We start from the raw sequence: 22,493 nt of genomic DNA, 5'->3' as shown, positions 1-22,493 counted from the left end.
AAATTGCCCAACCTGTCCGTGGTTCTAGAACTTTCTCAGACCCATGGACCTGCAGAGCATCCTTGCGTCCACCAACAGGACATACCCGTTGGTCCAACATTAATGCTCCCCTCTCGGGGGCTGAGAGCATCTAGCTCAGTGTTGGAGGAAAGGTGAGAAAAAGAGGTACAAATGCTCTTCCTGCGAGCTTGGTGTCTGGTGATGGGTGTGAAGGAGGGCGTGGGTTGCATGGAGAGCTGGGGGTTATAGGCAAACGATGAATGTTGGAACACTACGTCAAAATCAAATGACGTGCGGTATCGGGACGAACGTAACATAACAAAATGAATAAGACAAGGAACGTGCATGAGGAGAATTTCACAGACATGAGAAGTGGAAATGAAAACAAATGAGAAGTCTAGGCAGGGCTTGGGTAAGGCCGGTTGAGTGGTGCCCATCACTGAGTCACTGACCTAAGGACTGTGAGCCCTACTAAGGGCAGTGGTGGCTTCCACTGGGTGAGGGACGAACAAAGTGCAGCCTTAAGGAGAGGAGAATCCTAGTGATGATAACACCCTGCAAATTTTTGTGCCATCCTGGGTGACTTCCCACCCAGCTTTGCCTCCATTTTGGTAGACTGACTTAGAAAATACATTAGGTGCTTTTTTAAAAATTTAAATTTAGTAAATTAGCATATAGTGTAACATTAGTTTCAGAGGTAGAGGTCAGTGACTCATCAGTATTCTAAAACACCCAGTGTTACATAAGTGCTCATCACACCACATGCCCTCCTTAATGCCCATCCCCCCAGCTGCCTCCCCTCCAGCAACCCTCAGTTTGTTTGCAATGATTAAGAGAGTCTCTTCTCATTTGTCTCCCTCTCTGGTTTCGTCTCACTTTAATTTTTTCCTCTCTTTCCTTATGATCCTCTGTCTTGTTTCTTAAATTCCCCATATGAGTTAGATCATGTGGTATTTGTCTTTCTCTGAGTGATGTATTTCACTTAGCACAATACCCTCTAGTTCCATCCATATCATTGCAAATGGCAAGACTTTATTTTTGATGGCTGAGTAGTATTCCATTGTGCATGTGTGTGTGTGTGTATCACATCTTCTTCATCCATTCATCTGTCATTGGACATCTAGGCTCTTTCCATAGTTTGGCTATTGTATATTGGGGTGCACATGCCCGTTTGGATCACTACATTTGTATCTTTGGAGTAAATACCCAGGAGTGCAATTGCTGGGTCATAGGGTAGTTCTATTTTCAACTTTTTGAGGAACCTGCATACTGTTTTCCAGAGTGGCTGCACCAGCTTGCATTCCCACCAACAATGTAGGAGGGCTCCCCTTTCTCCACATCCTCGCCAGCATCTGTCATTTCCTGACTCGTTAATTTTAGCCATTCTGACTGGTGTGAGGTGGGATCTCACGGTGGTTTTGTATTTCCCCGATGCTGAGTGATGTGAGCACTTTTTCATGTGTCTGTTGGCCAGTTGGATGCCTTCTTTGCAGAAATGTCTGTTCATGTCTTCTGCCCATTTCTTGATTGAATTATTCTTTGGATGTTGACTTTGATAAGTAGGAGGTACTTTTAATAAAATAACCTTTCTCAAGGACTGCCCGTTTCTAGTCTTATATTCTGGTTTATGGAAATTCAAATCACAGTACCTGCTTTTTACTTGCCCAGAAAATCCATTTTGAACTCAACTGGGTCCAGCCTTTTGGTAGAAATATTCCCGCATTTGTGTGGCTCCCCTTTCCAGCTTGGTAGGGAGAATCATATGGAAGCCCTGTTGCTACCCAGGATCTTGAAGGGCCTTATGGTAATCGTTCTGAATGACAAGTACATTTTTCTGTAGTGCTGTCTAATTACCACCAGTTATGCACAATTTACATTTTAAAGATCAAATTAAAAGTGTTTAAGGCAATCTTACTTCCGAAGGGACTAGCCAAATGAGAATGTGTCCTTTTCAATTCTGTCATTCATTTCTCCCTTGCTAGTCTGTGCTCTTTTCGAAATTTCTCTTTGGCACAATAGACTCAGTTACCTTTTTTTATTTTCAGATATTTAATATGTGCCTACGTTAGGTCACACAGAATGTATGACTTTTTGGGCAGCTACAGTTCTTGCATTCTGATGAAAAGGACTCTTGCCGTTCTCCAGCGTCACAGTTAATGTCGTAGGAGCTGAAAAATCCAGCAAAGTCACATTTGCATTAAAACAGCCCTGACGGTTGACCTTACGGATTTTCACCTTAGAGAAGATGGACCACAGTTTCCAATGGAAAATGCTAGAACACTGTGAGGTGGCGTGTAACCGTAAAGCCTTGGACATTTGAAGGTCCCAGTGACAGTAGACTCTGGGCTGAGGCCATGCGGAGGTTATCGGAATGTGAGACTCATGAGTCTTTTGGGTGGGAGGGAGCAGAGAGATTATTTTTATGGAGTTGAAATTATATCCCTGGTTTAGGTCCAATGTCTGTAACTGCTTTGCTAACTCTCAGCTTATCTTTTTTTAATTTTCAGTTGGACCCGATAGGCTTTATGGAGAGGGAGTGAAATCCAGCAAATTAGCCATCACGGCTCATAAATTGGTTTCTCCTCCAGGAGCGAGGAGGTGCAAGCAAGTCAGACATTTAATCAAGTGTTCTGAATGTCCACCAAACAAGACGAAATGGGTTTGTGTGGAAAAGAGCCGTATTAAAATTACATTCGAGAGAAGCCCTCCTCTTCAGAGGTGTGACTGGTAGTTAACAAAGGAAGTTCTATAATAAAATTCCCATTTTTTTTTTAAATAGACTATTTTTTTGGCAGGTTTTTTTTCGTTTGTTTGTTTGTTTGTTTTTTGGCAGTTGGATTCACAGCCAAACTGAGAGTCAGGTACAGAGTTTCCCCAGACACCCTCTGCCCCCAGGCGCGCACAGCTTCCCCTCCCTCTTGTCAGTCCCCTCCCAAGTGGCACGCTTTTACAATGGATGAGCCTTCATTGGTCCTTCATTATTATCACTCAAAGTTCATAGTTTACATTAAGGTGCCCTCTTGGTGGGGCGCTGGTGTGGCTCAGTCAGTTCAGCGTCTGACTTTATTTCAGATCAGGTCTTGATCTCAGGGTCGTGGGATCGAGCCCTGTGTCAGGCTTCATGCTCAACATGGAGCCTGCTTAAGTTTTGCTCTCTCCCTGCCTCTCCCTCCCCTCACTCTCACTCTCTCTAAAATAACAAATCTTCTAAAAATTTTTGTATTTTTTATTTTTTTGTTATGTTAGTCACCATACAGTACATTATTATTTTTGATGCAGTGTTCCATGATTCACTGTTTGCGTGTGAAACCCAGTGCTCCATGCAATCCATGCCCTCCTTAATACCCAACACCAGGCTCACCGAACCCCCTACCCCTCCCCTCCAAAACCCTCAGTTTGTTTCTCAGAGTCCACAGTCTCTCAGGGTTCCTCTCCCCCTCCGATTTCCCCCAACTCCCTTCTCCTCTCCATCTCCCCATGTCCTCCGTGTTATTCCTTATGCTCCACAAGTGAGTGAAAAAAATTTGAGAGTCATAATTGACTCTCTCTGCTTGACTTATTTCACTCAGCATCATCTCCTCCAATCCCGTCCATGTTGATACAAAAGCTGAATACAAAAGTATTCATCCTTTCTAATGGCTGAGTAATATTCCATTGTATATATGGATCACATCTTTTCAAAAAAAAGTGCACTGTTGGTGTTGTGCATGCCATGGGCTTGGACAAATGTGTGATGGAGCCCATCCACCATCACAGTATTCTACAGAAGAGCTCTGCTGCTCCAAGAACCCTCTCTGGTCTGTCTGTTCACCCTCCCTCCCCCATAACCCCAGGCAGTGGTGTTTTTCCTGTCTCTGCTGTTGTGCCTTTTCCAGAATGTTATTCAGTTGGAACCATACAATATGGAGACTTCTTTCATTTAAGCAATAGGCTTTTAAGGTTCTTCCATACCTTTTAATGGCTTCACAGCTCATCTCTGTTCAGTGCTGCGTAGTATCCCATGGAATGGGTGGACCACAGTTTGTTTATCTGTCCACCCACCGAAGGACGTTTCGGTTGCTTCCAAGTGTTGGCAATTATGAGCAAAGCTGCTCTGAACATCCACACGCGGGTGTTTATGTAGACATAATTTTCAGCTTCTTTGGGTAAATACCAAAGAGTGTGTTTGCTGAAATACATGCTACAAGTCTATTTTGTTTTGTAAGAGACTGCCCAGCTGTCTTCCAAACTGGCTGCCCCATTCTGCATCCCCATCAACAATGAACGAGACTTCCTGTGGCCTCACTTCTTCGCCAGCATTTGGTGTTGGCAGTGTTCTGGGTTTTGGCCATTCTAGTAGGTGTATAGTAATATGTCATTATTTGAAGCTCGTCTTTGAAAAATTCTGGAACAATTGATTTTTTGAGCATTTATTGAAAATACACAGATAATGTTGTATTGTTAGTGAATTTTCAAAGTGAACAGGCTCCTATAGCTGGGACCCAGATCAAAACATGGAATTCAGCCAGCATCCCAGAAGCCTCCTCTCCTGCTTTCTCATCATTAGTCTTCCCAAAGGTTCCCTAATTTCTAATATCATAGAACAGTTTTGCATGCTTTTAGACTTTCTACATTTACAGCATTAATACAATCATGTAGTATGTATTCTTTGACAACTGCGTCTTTTGTTCAGTATAATGTTTGTGAGATTTATTTTAGTATTTTAAGTTGTGCTGATGCCCAGAGAATAATCTCTGTATTCTCGATGCATCATCTGTGACCATCGAAAAGTAGCTTAACAGTCCTTTAATAACTCATGTGTGTATCAGAGCAAGTAGCATACACCTTACTGTTTTATGGTTTCTTGTAGAAACAGGTGATGTGGCTTTGTCTTCCAAGCATTTTCTGTGTTTTCTTCCTACATTAAACTCCTCCCCCAAATCCGATCTCATCAGAGCTGATCTGCTGTTTACGACTATGTCAAGCGTCCTTTCACAGGACACATCAGGGACTTGATTGGTCTCTGGTGTTGTTCACTTCCACTTGGACATCTGTAGTTGTGTTTCTAGATTCCTTTGTTCACACCACCTGCCAGCTGGCTGATTGGGTGAACAGTGGCTACTCCGGTCATGAAATAGAAACTTGTTTTTGCTGCCGTTGCTGCTGCCGCTCTTGTCATTGTTGTTTCTGATGAAGTTAATCTGTTAATGCTGAGGGAACTAAGTGCTTTGTACAAAGGGATGGATGGTGCAGATAGTATTTATGATGACGGACCAGAATATGGCGCGATCGGGGAGGACAGGAAGCACTGGTGGACGGTTTTATGGAAGATGAGGAAGTTGGAAGACAGATGCAGGAGAGATGAAGGGGATCCGAGAGGGAAGGTCACCACAGCCATCAGAATCCTGGAGCATTCGCCAGACAGAAGCTGCCTGGCCGGGAAGCCACGGAGGGATGTAATGAGTGTCAGGAGTCAAGGCTGGAGGGAGAGTGTGGAACGCCAGTCGCTGGATTCGAGGTGGTCCTGTCTAAGGGTTCCTGTCCTTTGTAACAATTTATAAGTTGTCACTGTTTTTAGAATCTGACAAAACTGCAAGTCATCCGATCGTTGGAAAGGGGCACACACCCCCATAATCAGCTGGATTCACCTCAGAAAGCTCACACACCTGCTCAGCCTGCCCGTGGACCAGGTTAGGGACCAGCGTGAGCATTTATCCAGAACCCAGATGTTACAATAACAAAGTACTTTAGTCTCCAACGGAATACCTAACTAGATGCCTAACTAAAATCTTTCAAACCATAAGTGTTATATTGTTTCATAAGAGAAGTCCAGAGGTGTCAGTTAAGTGGACCATTGTTGATTTCAGCTCAGGTCATGATCTTAGGGTTGTGAGAGCCCATGCTGGGCTTTGTGCGCAGTGGGGAGTCTGCTTGAGGACTCTCTCTCTCCTTTTCTCCTCCCCCACTGTCTACATCTCTCTCAAATAAATAAAAAAAAAAACTCAAAAAAAAAAAAAGACCCTCTCTTTCCTTCTCTCTGCCCCTCCCCCTGCCTTTAAGGAAAAAAGAAAGAAAGAGAGGAAGAGAAGGAAGAAAAGAAAGAAAAGGAGAAGCCCAGCCATGGCCAGGCCCAGGATGGTTCCGTGGCTCAAAGATCTCTGCTGTTCTCGTCTGCGTGCTGGCAAAGAGGCTCCACACATCACATTTCCTACCCTCACAGGAGAGAAGGAAAATCACAGAACTTGCCTTGTGTAGTTCTGTCTTTTTCCGGAGCCAGCCAGGAGAGAGCTTACTTGCCACAACTATATTATACGGCCTCCCTTCGCTGGAAGGGGGGGTTGAGAAAGTCAGTATTTGTAAGGGTCAGCCTCTGCAGACTTGGAAGGGTACAGGGGCTCTCAGGGAGGCAAGACCCCCTTTTTATGAAATATTTTATGAATGCAGTCTTCATCGCTTGAACTTGAACGATGAGTTTGCTCCATGCCTTCAACTGAAACATATGTGCAAGGAGGGAGTTCTGACAGATTCTCATGAAAGAGAGCATGAATTTGCATAGCTGCTACCCTTATACTTCGTTGCAAACTTCCAAAGTCCTGAGAAGTGGGTCCCTGGAGAATCTTAACAGTCTCTACTTTGACTTTCCATCATTAGTTCTAGGCTTGCTTACTTACTGAATTCTTACACTAAAGAGCCGTTTATCTGAGGGATGGGGGTAGATGATTATTCATGCCGGCTTCGAGAATCTAACCTAAGCAAATGTGCCTACATATTTATCCATAAAGGGCACTTTTCAAAGCATTGCTGCATTTTGCTTCCCATTTTTAAGGCATGGTTGCATATAAGCCATGAAAAGGATAAATCTTCTCCTGGCACTCTGGTTTTCTTTACTCGGTTGCCTGGTTGGGATGAAAGCCTCTTGGTCAAGTTCAAGGGGGTCTGGGGAGCCTTCAGGACCATCTGTTACAAGGAGCTGGCCAGTGTAGTCGCTGATATTTTAAGGAAGACTCTGGCCAGTCAGGAGCCAAAGGCAGCCGTTAGAGAGTCTTAAGTCGAGTTACCAGGTCTGGGTCAGGGACACAGAGACAGATGGTCTGATAAGATCAGAGAAGTGGAGAGAAGTCGCCCACAACGAACCGGGTCAGAGCACTAAGGAGCCACGGTCCACGCTCTCCAGGAGGCAGAGCTCTTACCTTGATCGCTGCCGGAACTACCTCTATCACCGCGGCAGAAGCAGCACGTGTAGGCGCTGGCTCAGAGAGCTGTCGTCTGTTCCCCACATTCCTTTTGTGGGAGGTCTGAAAACAGCAGAAACTGGGTTAAGAGATAATTTATAGAGCCTCGGATTTATCGAACTTTTTCTCCCTTCCTTTATCCTTACCCAGATTCTTTTTCGTCTTCTTAAAAAATTCAGTAAATGTATGATTACCGTGTTTTCAGAGGGTGCCTTCTAAGGTAGTGGGTTAGTGGGGGATGGAGAAAAGGTCTTGCGGGATCTGCTGGGTGAGAGGACGACTCCCCAGAGTGCCGTGTTCTAATCCCTGGAACCTGGGAACGTGGCCTGGGAGTGTCACCGGGGAAGGTCACCTTATATGGCAAACCGGGGTTATTGCAGAGATGGGATGAAGCATCTGAGATGGGGGGAGGGGTTCCTGCTTTATCCGTGAGTCCTAAAGGCAACCACGTGTGTCTTTATAAGAGGGAGGCAGAGAGGGATCCGGCACAGACCGAGGGGAGAAGGCAACGTGACCAGGCAGGCAGGGATGGTAGTGACGTGGCCCCGAGGCAAGGCGCGTCCACAGCTGCCGCAGAGGCGAAGGGTTGCTCCCCTGCAGCCCTCCCTCGGCTGCTGGGAGGCAGCACGTTGGTGGTGAATTGTGGCGGCCGCTGCGGGAAAGTCAGACAAAGGGAAATCAATGCCTTTGCCGGTCCTGCAGTGGCCGTAACTTACAGGCAGGCACTGTGGGCGGTGAGAGAGAGAAAGAGACAGACAGACAGACAGACAGACAGGTGTGCTGCACCCTCCCCCCCCCGACCTGCTCAAGGGGAAGCCATCCCGGCCTCCCCACCTCTCTGGAGGACTCCTCTCAGCTTCACCATTTGGTTCTTTGTCATCTCTGCCAGCGGAGAAGGAACTGCAGGGCATTCCCATTAAGGAATCTATTGGGGTGTTTTTAGAATCTGAAGAGAAAGGATAAGCCCCATCCTCTGCCTTGACTTAATTTATTTTTATGATTTTACTTACATGCATGAGACAGATATAAACTCCACTTACAATTTATAGAAAACAAACAGAAAGAGCCAAATCAAATGCAGATCAATCAACAGGGCCAATAAAATTCAAGTAAAAAAAATATATACATTTTGTGTCGCTGGCGATGATTCCTGAAATAGAATCTCCCTTAAAATGGGCCTATGCTACTTGCTACTAGGATGTGGGCACTTGGGGCTTAACAAGCCACCCCTAGCAGCCCCGATTTCTCTGTCGGGAACACCACACACCTTTGTCCACGTAACAAACCGTGGGGTCAGCTGAGAAGGTCAAATTAGCTGACCGTGGTGTTGGACATCCTGAAGACACACACCAGCTCAGACGCTAGATTCGGGTGTGAGCTTGGGTTACGATCAGAACATGACTTTACTAATGATTTCCCAGGGAGTAGGTATAAACAGAAGGAAAAATAGTGAGAAAGGTATTAAATACACCACCCAAATCCAAATAATAATAGTACCTTTTTTTTAGGCTACCAGTTCTACAGCCCGTCTCCGGGTATCATTCATTACCTCTCACCCATGCTGACATCGGTTCTTCTGCTGTTTCTTCCCAGGATTCTTAGTAGTGTGTTTATCCATCAGTATTCACAGACTATTCCCATCAAAGACTTCCTCCCTCTTCCTTTCTTCACTCTGGTATGAAACCTTTGACGTTATTTTGAAGTCCTTTATAGATTTCTTTCATAACTTTAAGCGAAAATGTCTTTGTGTCTGTATTTCTGGGCCCTCTGACCTTACGTGCTGTGTCTTGACCCTCCCCGGCTAATCTGGGGAGCATCCTTCCCCCCCAGACAGCCGACACCTCCCGTCCTTCCTCACAGCTTTGGATAATATTTGCAGCCTTTTTTCTCACTTGAATAAAATCTCCTACCAAATAATAACAAGTTGATTGACAAACGGAAAACTCATTTAAAACATTCACCATTTGTCTTGAGGCATTCGGGCCAGGCAGACTCTCATTTCTTCAAATGCATTAGTAGCTACGATCTAGTTTATTGCTACCTGGACCTTGACTGGAACCTGTTTTCTTAGCAGTCTTAATGGATTATTTCTACTTGAAATGAACACGTACCACCGTCCTTACTGAGGACAAAACGAATGCCGATGTAGAATGTGCTCATCAAACACAGGGCTAAGTTCAGAAAGGTTGCAGGATACCAGATCAATATGCAAATACCGTGTTTAACGGACTAGCAACAAAGAGTTGGAAATTGAAATTTTGAAAACACCAGTTGTGTTAGTGGGCTTGGGCTGGCATGTTGAGTGGTTCAACAACAGAAATGTATTTTCTCATCGTTCTCGAGACTTTAAGCCTAAGATCAAATGCCAGCAGGATTGGTTTCCAGCGAGACCTCTTTTTCTGGATTGCAGACAGCTTTTTCTCACTATATCTCGCATTGCTTTTTTTCTGCATGCACGGAGAGAGAGTATCTCTTCCTCTTACCTTACAAGGACACCGGTTCTGAATAGAGCCCCACCTTTATGATCCCATCTAACTTTAATTACCTCCTTTAAGGCTCTATCTCCAAATATTGTTGCATTGAGGGTTGGGGCTTCAGCAGATGAACGGGAGAAGTGTGCAGTTCGGTCCCCAACACCTGTCCTCAAGGTCAAGGTTGGGGGGCACTCTTCTGCCTACACGGTCTGACCCTCAGTCCTTAAAGGTTCACCTGCACCCCACATACACAGTACATTCTCTCCATCCTGGTCCGCAGAAGTCCCAAGCTATTGCAGCATTAACTCAGAGTCCAAAATTTCATCAGCTCAGAAGTCCCAAATATCATCATCGAAGTCGCCAGAACGACTTGTGGTAAGACTCTGGGGGTGCTCCATTTCATGACCTGTACGCACGTTACCCAGCTTAAATTCCATTGTTCCTGAGTTGTTGACGGTGAAGCAGGACTGACTTTATTCTTCCATTATGACAAGTAAGAATCTACAGAGGACATATGAGTCTCATCTACAACAGAGAGCACTGATTGTACGTCTTTAAAAAAAAAGCAACAGCAGCAGTTCTAACTGGAAAGTATTGATTCCAGCATCCACCCAGAGCACTCACGCCACTAACATGCTCAGAGTGAAGGGAAACGCTTCCTGTGTTTTCAGTTTTTTCCTTGGACTCAGTGGCTGTCCGTGTTAGGTTCATCAGTAATGGTCCAAGCAGCTGTGGTCTGAGGTTAAGCAAAAGCTGTATCACTGGAAGTCATGAATTAACGGTTCAGATTTTGCAAAATGGACAGTTAATGTGCTCCTGGGCGGTGCAGTCTGTTGAGCGTCCGACTCTTGATTTCAGTTCAGGTCATGATCTCAGGGTTGTGAGATCGAGCCCATGTCAGGCTCCGTGCTCAGCGTGGAGTCTGCTTGAGTTTCTCTCCCTCTTCCTCTGCCCCTCCTGCTCATGCTCTCTCTCTCTTCAATCAGTCAGTCTTTTAAAAACCCAGGCAGTTTCTTTGATTTCCATGCGTTCCTCTGTTTGCGTGGAAGCCAACAAGTATTGCCAGCGTCTACAGAAACAACATACAAGTACGTTCCCCATGACTCACTCTGAATACCAGAGTGCTTCTGCTCTGAACCTGGGCTGGGATCTGCCTCGCTGTGAAGCCCGATCCCACCCGCACACCACGTGGTGTCTCCTCGGAGTCTGAAAATCCTTCTTCTTGACCCGGCTCCATCACGCACAGCGGGGTGAACACCAGCTGTGTGCCCCTACTGTGTGTGTTCCTTGTCCATCTCAGAGGATAACTTGTTCTCATTACAGAAACGTGTCCATAAAAATGGTTTTTAAACCTTTTTCTTTATTTACATAATTTTTTTAACCTGGAGAGCACAGTGTTTTATCAGGATCCTTATGAGCATTACGGGCAGGATATCTTCAGTATTCTGGAATTAAATTAGCTCCCACTTTGGGGACAGGTCGCTCACAAGCTGATTCTGCGGACATGGCCAACGGCCGGTTTCCCTGCGAATGCGGCTAATGCCCCCTTGACGGACGTCCCACGCATCTCAGAGAAGCCTTGTGCCCTCTCCGTAGCTCAGGCTTGCCTTCCTCCTCGTTCTGATGGGATCGGACCTTAAACTGCCCGTGTCCTCCAAGACGGCCTGGCATTTCTGCCGCCGTCGCCTCTGCCAGTTCCCAGCACCGGCAGAACCGATCCGGGCAGGTTTCGCTGTTACTAAATGGGGTTTGTCAGTGGCTACCCTCCACCTGCAGCGACGGAAATCCTCAAGGGCTTGTGCTTCACGTTAATCCAGCCTAGGGTGGTGGGATTTATTTCTAATTGTAAAAAACTCCAGGGAACATTCCAAACTGTTGCCAGTCACTGGGCTCCTTAACGACGTGACTGTGGAACAAGCATCCGGACGGGGCGTGAGCAGTCTGCACCGTATCCTGACCTACTTGGAGAGAGCTGCCTCGCTAGGGAGCCGGACGTGCCTCTGCACGCCCGTGAGCAGACCAGGGTGCCGCGGTAACGAGCGCTCTGTGCGTATCCCGCTGTCGGGCTGAAGGGGTCTCAACGTCTCGGTCATCTCCCGATTACCTTCAGGATGGAAGCCAAACTGGGCTCTTCCTGTCTCTCCACGGGTGGGTTCCCTTCCGGTCCAGGTCGACTTCGGTTCAAGGTGACTTCCGGTTTAAGATGGCCCACGGAACCCAGAAATCTTTCCCTTCTGATTTCAAGCACGTAGAACTGAGAGAAAATAAAGAGGAAAAACATAGCTGTGCTCAAAAACAAGCGAGAGTCTTTTATCTGTGTGGGACAGAATGATGTCCCTGAAAGAAGGGTCAGGTTGACGCTTATAGCAACAAGTACAACCAGACTCCTGCCACCCTCCAGGAGCAGAGACGAGTCAGACCCAACAGGAAGGTCTAGGATCTTGGTGTCCATGAGGGACTAGGGACTGGACAGGTGCCCCCTGCCTTAAAATTGGGTTCATGTTCAGAGAATCTTGAATCCCATCACCACGTCAGGCAAAGGGCTCCAGCCCAAATGGCAGCAGGAGACCCAGCTTCCAAGTGCCCAGGACATTGCTCCCGGCCACACCAACAGGAGTCTCTCATGACCCAGGACACGTGCAGGGAAGATGCTGACAGCTAAGAGCCACAAGAACCTACAGGAACTGTCCCCTCAAAATGAGAACACCGGCCTAGTACACATAAGCACTTAAATCCAAAGAAATATAAATCAGCAGGGAAAGCAGAAAATGACATTTTAGGTTTTAAAAAATTATCAGTGCGATAACAGAGCTTACAGCTGTAGGAGTAGATTATCCTGAAAAGGAGTTAATTAGGAGTTTTAGAAATTAAAATATCATTACTTGAAATTTTAAAATTCAGTTGCAGGATGAAAGAGCTATCTAGATAATGCTAAAAAATTGATAAAGTGGAAAATCAAACTGAAGAAATTATGCAAATGCCCCCAAAGATACAAAAACGTGGAAGCCATGAGAGGAAAAGCCAGCCCTGTGGAGCTTGGACCCACAGGTCCGCTTGCTCCCTGGACGGGGGCACTCGAGTGAAGGACAAGCAGTACGGAGTGAGATCACTGCTGCCAATGTTCCTGAGATGGGGACTGACAGTGTTACTGGCTGGTAAGCATAATTTTTAAAGAAAAGCCACAAGTGGACATTGTCTTTTTTTTTTTCTTTTTTTGAAGCAGGCTCCACACCCAGCGTGGAGCCCAACTCAGAGCTTGAACCACACCCGGCGTGGAGCCCAACTCAGAGCTTGAACTCACGACCCTGAGTTCAAGACCTGAGCTGAGACCAAGAGTCGGACGCTTCCCTGAGCCAGCCAGACACCCGCAAGTGGATGTTTTTTAATGAAATTCCAGAACATCCAATGTAATGAGAGGCTCCGCCTTCATCTCTGGACATTTCCCACTCACACTTACTCCACCCCAACCCCGACACTCACAATTTCCTGAGAATGCTGTGTTTGTGGATGTCTTCGTGTTCTTGCATTCCTTCTAGCTGGAATGTTCTTCTGGTATCTCTTTTATCTTGGCTAGCAGGACCTTTCCTCGGGGAGTTCTTTGCAGGATTCCCCCACTTCTTTCTTCCCAGTCATGCCCGCCCTGCCGCTCTCGGTCCGGACGGATGCTGTTGCAACACAGTCATGCTTTCCATTTGCCTCCCTGCTCCTTGAGCTCAAGAGCCTTCAGCTGGATTCTTCAGGGCCCAGCAGGGTTCCCGGAGCACAGCGGTCACGCATGCTTGTCACCACCTCAAAGGATTTGTGAAATGCATCGAAGTACAAATCAGTGATTTCGTTAGATAGCAGTTTAATATGTGAACAAGTCACCGAGGCCCGGAGAGGCCAACATGAGCATCTTAAGGAGACAGCTGATATATTGACAGTCCAGGGTCCTGGCTTGAAGCATGTATCCTGATGCCTCCACCACAAACTGTCCGTGCCTGAAAGTCATGTTTTTTAATAGTATTAAAAAACAACGTAATAGTTTTTTTTTAATTTTTTTTTTGTTTATTTACAGCATAACAGTGTTCATTGTTTGGGCATCACACCCAGTGCTCCATGCAGTACGTGCCCTCCCTATTACCCACCACCTGGTTCCTCAACCTCCCACCCCCCCCCCCCACCCCTTCAAAACCCTCTGGTTTTTTTTTCAGAGTCCATAGTCTCTCATGGTTCATCTCCCCTTCCAGTTTCCCTCAACTCCCTCTCCTCTCCATCTCCCCAGGTCCTCCATGTTCTTTGTTATGCTCCACAAATAAGTGAGACCATATGATACTTGACTCTCTCTGCTTGACTTATTTCGCTCAGCATAATCTCTTCCAGTCCCGTCCATGCTGCTACAAAAGTTGGATATTCATCCTTTCTGATGGAGGCATAATACTCCATTGTGTATATGGACCACATCTTCCTTATCCATTCGTCCGTTGAAGGGCATCTTGGTTCTTTCCACAGTTTGGCGACCGTAGCCATTGCTACAATAAACATTGGGGTACAGATGGCCCTTCTTTTCACTACATCTGTATCTTTGGGGTAAATACCCAGCAGTGCAATTGCAGGGTCATAGGGAAGCTCTATTCTTAATTTCTTCAGGAGTCTCCACACTGTTCTCCAAAGTGGCTGCACTAACTTGCATTCCCACCAACAGTGTAAGAGGGTTCCCCTTTCTGCACATCCTCTCCAACACACGTTGTTTCCTGTCTTGCTAATTTTGGCCATTCTAACTGGTGTCAGGTGGTATCTCAATGTTGTTTTAATTTGAATCTCCCTGATGGCTAGTGATGAAGAACATTTTTTCATGTGTCTGATAGCCATTTGTAGGTCTTCGTTGGAGAAGTGTCTGTTCATATCTTCTGCCCATTTTTTGATATGATTATCTGTTTTGTGTGTGTTGAGTTTGAGGTTAAAATGTCTATACTGCCTAGAGCAATCTATACTTTTAATGCCATTCCAATCAAAATTCCACCAGTATTTTTCAAAGTGCTGGAGCAGATAATCCTAAAATTTGTATGGAATCAGAAGAGACCCCAAATTGCTAAGGAAATGTTGAAAAACAAAAACAAAACTGGCGGCATCACGTTACCCGATTTCAAGCTTTACTGCAAAGCTGTGATCACCAAGACAGCATGGTACTGGCATAAAAACAGACACATAGACCAGGGGAACAGAGTGGAGAGCCCAGATATGGACCCTCAACTCTTTGGTCAAATAATCTTCGACAAAACAGGAAAAAATATACAATGGAAAAAAGACAGTCTCTTCAATAAATGGTGCTGGGAAAACTGGACAGCGATATGTAGAAGAATGAAACTTGACCATTCTCTTACACCGTACACAAAGATAAACTCGAAATGGATAAAAGACCTCAACATGAGATAGGAATCCATCAGAATCCTAGAGGAGAACATAGGCAGTAACCTCTTCGATATCAGCCACAGCAACTTCTTTCAAGATATGTCTCCAAAGGCCAAGGAAACAAAGCGAAAATGAACTTTTGGGACTTCATCAAGATCAAAAGCTTCTGCACAGCAAAGGAAACAGTCAACAACACAAAAAGGCAACCCACAGAATGGGAGAAGATATTTGCAAATGACAGTACAGACAAATGGTTGATATCCAGGATCTATAAAGAATTCCTCAAACTCAATGTAATAGTTTTTTAAGACATTTTTACATTAACAGAACAGTTGTTTGTAAAGAGATTTTCAGAATGTGAATAAATAACTTTTTTCATCTTTTACCCAAAGTTTGTTTAAATGGCAGGCTTACACTCTTTTCTCATTACATGTATGGATACCTCAAGAAGTGAGCTAGAATCTTCCTTGAATAGTGACATTTACTCAGATAAAACTTATGTTTTAATAGAACTATTTATTTTCTTTTTTTTTTTTAAAGATTTTATTTATTTGACAGAGAGAGATCACAGGTAGATAGAGAGGCAGGCAGAGAGAGAGAGAGAGGGAAGCAGGCTCCCCACCAAGCAGAGAGCCCGACGCGGGACTCGATCCCAGGACCTGAGATCATGACCTGAGCCGAAGGCAGCGGCCCAACCCACTGAGCCACCCAGGCGCCCCACTATTTATTTTCTGATCGTATGCTGAGGAGTGCTCAGAAATGTTTATACTTGGGGCGCCTGGGTGGCTCAGTGGGTTAAAGCCTCTGCCTTCGGCTCAGGTCATGATCCCAGGGTTCTGGGATCGAGCCCCGCATCGGGCTCTCTGCTCTGCGGACAGCCTGCTTCCTCCTTTCTCTCTCTGCCTGCCTCTCTGCCTACTTGTGATCTCTGTCTGTCGAATAAAAAAAAAAAAATAGAAATGTTTATACTCTGTTCTTGTTTTATTTTATTTTATTTTTTATTGAAATATATTTGACAGATGCCATTGTGTAAGTTTGAAGAGTGCAACAGGCTGATTTCATATATTTATATATATGAGGATGATTGCTTTTGGGGGGTTAGCTAATGCCTTTATCGGGTCACATAATATTCATTTTTTTTTTAGTGGGATTCATTAAGATCTAATCTCTTAGCGAATTTGATGTTTATAATACAGCATTGTTGTCTGTGATCGTTATATTGTGCATTCGATCTCTAGGACTTATTTTCAACTAGTTGCAGATAGATTTCTTAATTACTCGATCACAGTATAACTGCACTACATTGGTGTTTAGTTGTCTTTAAAATGTTCATTTACTGTGTGTTTTCCACACTGACACGCCACATGTCTGAAGTTCCATGTGCCTTTTCCTAGGGATGGAAAGTTGCAGATGGAAAGGTCCTCCAGGGAGGAATTCGGTTTGGCTTGACAGGTTTTGTGTAGCACCTGGGAGAGCTCCCCCACCGTCAGGTCTAACAAGAAGGTCACTTTGAAAGATGTCGTTCTGTAATTTTCAAAAGACTTTTCCACACATCCATCCTTTTTGATATTCAAGGAATCGGTCAATCCACATGGTGACACGTGACCCTTCTGACAACTTCAGTAGTCGATAACATCCAGAGGGGCCACAAGAAAGAAACCATACAGGAGATGTAATAAAATCTGCGCCCTGGAACCCTACAAGGAGCCCCGAGAGTGCTTATTTAGGTTATCGTGCCATCCAGCAAAAATGCTCGTTGTCTTTCCCACCTGCCGTAGATTTTGAAACAGAAAATTAAAAGAGACAAAGGGTCCTGTGGAGGGTAAGTTCTCTGACAGCCCAAGAACTGGAAGCTGGCTCCACAGGCAAACGCTGAAAAGAGCAACAGGCATAACAACCAAACGTCAAAATGTAAAAGCAACATGGATCTGAAACCCCGTCCCGTTTCAGGATCTGAAACACAGACCTACCCACCTTGATTAGCACCGAGGAGAGCCCCGGCCAGCAGCCCAGCACAGAGCTGATGAAATGAAGACCCCCGAGTCTTCAAGAGAGGTGCCCTGACAGTTACCGTCTTCTGTTCTAGAAGGACGACGTGCGTCAGAAGTAGTGAATAATGTTCAGTATATAGCAAAAGTGAGAGCCGTCTGACGTACCACCCTTGTGTGTTTACTCTGTTAGTTAAACCCCAGAAGCTCCCAGCTTGGCAAATAGAACAAACAGGGTCAGGTTTCTCCAGGCTCCGCCCCCGGTGCCGGTAACTAAACATCTCCTCTTGGGATGGATGTGAGATTGGTACTTTCGGCGCTCACCCCAGGTGCTCACTCCCAGGGGGACTGAGGGAGATGATGCAAGGTGGAATCTGGTCGTTGGCACGCACTTGAGGTGTGATTCTATTAGAGCAGGAACTGATTCCCAGCCTGGAGACAGCCAGGGACACATGAGGCATGTGGAGAATCAGTACCTGCTGGACCCTCACTCACCGCGCATCCCCGGCATCCGACGTGCTTCCAAGTTGGCCTTGACTAACTGCGCCACGAGTGATTGATGACATCACACCACGGCAACCCATTCTGGACATCCACTGTGTTTGCTTTCTTGCCCATTTCCACCTTGTTGTTCATAAATCAGTCTTGAAGTGTTTGCCTCTGTTCCGAAGAAATACACTCGTGTATGTGTTCAAGTGGAGGGGGAGAACGGATACCGTTTTACTGCGCCATGATCCCCTTACCACTGTTTTTGATATTTTAATTAAAAGCAAAAGTCATGGCTTTTGTTCAGCCTTATGTTATGTAGAGGAAGTGTGTGCTTCACCATGGGTACCGTTTCTGAATGGCCACCCCAGTGTTTTATGGTCCTCTCTTTTACCCCAAAGAAACGATTTAACTATTGGCCGTGTTCTTTTTTCTAGCGGAAGATAACAGTCTGTCTCAAAAGAAGAAGGTCACAGTGGACGATCTCTTCAGCGATGATTTCAAAATCCACGACCCCGAGGCTAAGTGGATAAGTGGTAAGTCGGGAGGCCTGCGTGCGCACGGGAAGCCACCCTTCCGCAGTTTGGGTTTGGCCTGTTGCCTCTCATGTTCTCCCTTCGGCCGCGGCAGTGGATGACCAGAGCTCTTGCTGCGATAATCACCTTATTCTCGTTCTAAGAAAACGTGGATCTGGTAAGACGGGGCTGTTCCTTCATGAGAAATGGGCTCTCAATGGCGCCTCCCCAAATCATTATTTCTCCCGCGGAGCTGGGAGCCGTTGCTAAGCAACAGGACCAGACAGAGACACAGCCGAGCTTCCCTCCCTCTCCCTGTTCTTTCTTCCCTTTCCTACGGCCCTCGCTTTCACTCCCCGCTGCATAGAGGGGCCGAAAAGAACTCCAAGGCTTCTTCTCAAAAGCCAGCAAATGAACGAAACTCGAGCCTGGTGCACATTTGAGGATAAGTTTATTTTCCTCTTGCACTTTAGTCTGGATATAGTCTACTTTTCTGGTTTGGGGGATTTTTAAAACAAAACAAAGCAGGATTAAAGGCCAAAGGCCGTATGTTCATGGTGCAATTCTTTTTGGTCTCGGACATAATCCATTTCATCCACTTGTGGTTGAACGAATTTTCGAGTGTAGTCATGGGAGGAAAGGTGTGAATGAATGCATGCCCTCCTCCGCAGGCTTTGGGGCCTCTCTCTTAGGTAGTTCAGCCGATGCACCTCTTCTGTTATCTCCATGAATGTGGGATGCACTTGAAAAGGAATCGCAGGTCAGAGAAACTTTATAGTGGAATGCTGGAGGTCTAGTTCAAATCCTGGCTTTCATAATAAATGAGGCCCAGAGAGGTTACGTGATTTTTTGGAGGCCACACAGCTTGCTGCTGGTGCACATGTAGTTGGAAACCTGTCTCCTGACTTCCCATGTAGTGCTCTTCCCACGACTGTCTTGTCGGGTGACTGTGTTTTTGTATTTTCTTGCTGTCCGGCTGCTTCTGAAATGCGGCTCATGCTTCACACGCTCTCAAAGACCAACTAGCAATGACGTTTTGCCGTTCGTCTCCTACTAGGGCAGTGGCTTCTCTTTTGTGCTCAACTGTGGCCTCAGTATTCATTTCTGATTCTTAGATTCACTTATTTAAAAATGAGAGAAGATGGATCTCTGAGGGAACGTACTTTATACAAAGGAATTGGGAGAAATAGGATCCGTGTGCGGGGGACGGCTGTTGGGGCGTGCGTGGTGCACAGACAGGACATGGAGAGAGCCAAGGACATGTGTCTCCAGGACACGGAGAGAGCCAGGGTCTTTTGTTTGATGGAGGAAGTGATGTTACCTTTCATGTTGAGGGAGACTTAACACCTGCTCTCAGTTTGTGTTAACCCATTGCATAGGCAGGAGGAAAGTACCAAGAGCATACTCTGAGCTCAATCTTGGGAATGAAAGGGGATTAGCCTTTTCTTAAAGATTGCGAAGTCATATTCTAGAAACAGAGCTAACCATGAGTGACCAGATATTCAAAGATATTCAAAGATGCTGTATAAAGCCCAGTCTTTAAGAAGTGCTGGGTTTACTAATTAGAGAAAGCAGAGACTAGACCCCTGGGCAGTGTAAGGCTAGAACTTAGTCTGTCTAAATCTTCGTGAAGAAAAGAAAGCGAAGAGAAAAAGAGAGGAGAGAAGGGAGGGGGAGGGGAGGAAACCTGGTCGAGTGGCAGAATCTAGGGATAAAACAAATTGGAGACAAGGAACACTGAACCATAGCTATAGAGGTCAGAGCAAGTCCAAGGAAGACTGAAAAGACTACATGACATGCTAAAATAACATTCCTATGTGTGTTAGAATGTCCATAGTGGCAGACTGGGTCTAAGTCAGCATTCCATAAGCAAAAAATAAAATTAAAAATAAACAGAGATCTGGAGTCACAAAGCACTGGTAAGTTTGTGCTGGAACTGTGTTGGTCGTAAGGCGCTGGTAGCTCATGATCGAATTCATGCTGCAGAGGAGTGGAGCTGGGCCAGAGGTGGGCTGGCTCTCTGGCCAGGGGAAACAAACCAAAATTTCTTTATCCACAAAGTTGGGAGTTAATACGAGCAATTGAGAAATGGCCTCCTGCCTGGCAGAAAATGCCAAGCCTGCCTGTTTGGCAGGTTAATTCTATTCATGAAGACAACCTGCAATTCTAAAGGAAGGACCTTTGGTGTCCAGGAGCTTTCTAAGAAGGACTCTCCCTTTGCAAATGTAGACATCCAGTGTGACATTTTGCTACAAAGTAACCCGGTAGTCAATTTCTCCAAAGAGGAGTCTCCACCCAGGGGGGAAGGGAGCGTGGTTGTTTTTCTCCCGACACTCCTCTTAGCTGTCCTCCCACTGTTCTCTCATGCGTTCTTTTTCCTGATCAATCCCTTTCTGTCCCTAAAATGTAATAGCTTAAAATGGGTGAAGTGGCTTTGCACTGGTTAACTGAGGGCTTGTAAATGATTGTCCTAAATACCATAAAGAATTCATTCCTTTAATACCACGAGTCTAAATGTGAAGATCCAGGGAAGGTTTCCCACAGTCAGAGGATTATCGAACGATGGGAAGCTGGGTGTGCTTTAGAAACGATCAGAGCATTGCTTTGTCCGGTGAGTGTTTATTGTGTGCCCCACAGTGCAGCCGGCCAAGGACACAGTGCTGGGCCCAGGGAGGTGTTTCTTACCGGTGGCCTTGGGAGTCACCTCCGTCATGACCATCTACCGTGCCTTCTATCACCATGACAGTCTCCTTTCTCTTCTTCTTCCCTACTCCTCTGTCTGTTCCTACTCTCTTCTTCTTTTTCCTCATCATCAACATCATGATCACCATCATGATCATTCCCACCACCATCACCACCACCACCAGCATCATCATCATCACCATCATCTCCATCACCATCATCACCATCACCATCATCATCATCATCATCATCATCACCATCATCATCACCATCATCATCATCATCATCACCATCATCATCATCATCATCATCACCATCATCATCATCATCATCACCATCATCATCATCATCATCACCATCATCACCATCACCATCATCATCACCATCATCACCATCACCATCATCACCATCATCATCACCATCATCATCATCATCATCATCACCATCATCATCACATCACCACCATCATCATAACCTGCTGGGGGTTTCCTGTATCTTATGCTCTAGGATAAGTTCTTTGTACCTATTAAATACTTTAATTCTCACAACCACCATTATTCCCATTTTACAGAATGGAAATGAGGAAACTGAGACTTATGCCATTCAAATAACTTGACCAATATCCCAGTTAGTAAGTAGCAAAATTTGGACTTGAACCTACGTCTCTCTGGTCTTTATAAGTTGTGCTACATTGGATAGAACCCAGGTTTCTGGTGTCCAGCCAGTTTCTTTCACAACCTCACTAGCTACATAGTGTGTTTTACCCAAAACTATAGACTGCGTATATTTGAGAATTATTGTCATCCCTTAAATTCTCTATTTTAGCTTCCCTTATCCCCATGATGTCAAGCTAATGGAATACCTAAGTGATAAAGAAAGTGGAGTAATTCCCCATGGAGAAAGAGACTTGATTTGGTTTTATTATTATTATTATTGTTATATAATATTACTAATATTAATATTATTTTTAGTGCACAGTAACCACTAAAGATACCAAGTGTATCTTCGGTTTAAAATTGGAGTTAATAGTCTAGAACATGATACACTGTATCAGGAGTAACCTATTGGGCTAAATTTCTCCTCACCCATTCATTCTAATCTAGAGACTTGTTCTAATCTACCTTTTCTGAAAATGGTGTAACAGCCTTCATACTCTGCCCTCACAGACTGGTTGCAACCAGCTGGTCTGTACCTCAGGACAGTGGACACACTGAGCACCGCCTACAGAGGGGGGTCCACACTGCCGCCAACGGGCCCCAGGGCCGTGTCTCCACACACTCGGTCGGCGGAAGGAATCCTTCCATCTTTTCCGGAACCACACTGCACTTCTCAGCCTCGTGGATCCCTTGAGGTGCTGTGCTGGGATTCTGTGATGTGAGGGGGTCAGGCTCTCACCCCAGTTTCACTGACATGCGTCCACGTGGTCATCGCTGACCTCCAGGTAGCTGCCTCGTACGGTCACTTCTCAGACCTCATCTTAATTTACCCGTCAGCTCATTACTCCCTTCACCTGGGTGAAATTTCCCCCTGACCTATAGGTCATTATACTCCCTTGGCTCTATTTCGACATGGGGTGGGGGGAGAGCTTCTTCTCAGGCTCTCCTACTGCTTCTTGCTCTTCTCCTTGACCTTTCAGGGCGGTGGGTCCCAGGGCTCAGCCTCTGGTCCCTCCCACTGAATATCTGCACTTCCTCCCTCACAGTTTCATCGAGTTTCACGATGTTAAGTATCCTCCATCTACGGACG

General features: G+C 45.6%; 1 protein-coding gene across 4 annotated transcripts in view; it reads left to right on the top strand.

Moving 5' to 3' along the window:
- DPP6 (dipeptidyl peptidase like 6) overlaps nt 1–22,493 on the top strand; it is an 864,911-nt gene that overhangs the window by 533,143 nt on the left and 309,275 nt on the right. For all 4 annotated transcript variants that reach the window (XM_046020968.1, XM_046020970.1, XM_046020967.1 and 1 more), the window contains exon 3: nt 17,988–18,086. In XM_046020968.1, the coding sequence (XP_045876924.1) occupies nt 17,988–18,086 (99 nt within the window). The remainder of the gene's footprint in view (nt 1–17,987; nt 18,087–22,493) is intronic.

Source organism: Meles meles, chromosome 10, assembly GCF_922984935.1.
Source record: "Meles meles chromosome 10, mMelMel3.1 paternal haplotype, whole genome shotgun sequence".
NCBI lineage: Eukaryota > Metazoa > Chordata > Mammalia > Carnivora > Mustelidae > Meles > Meles meles.
The sequence above is the reverse complement of the archived record's forward strand: the minus strand, read 5'-3'. Positions and strand labels throughout refer to the sequence as shown.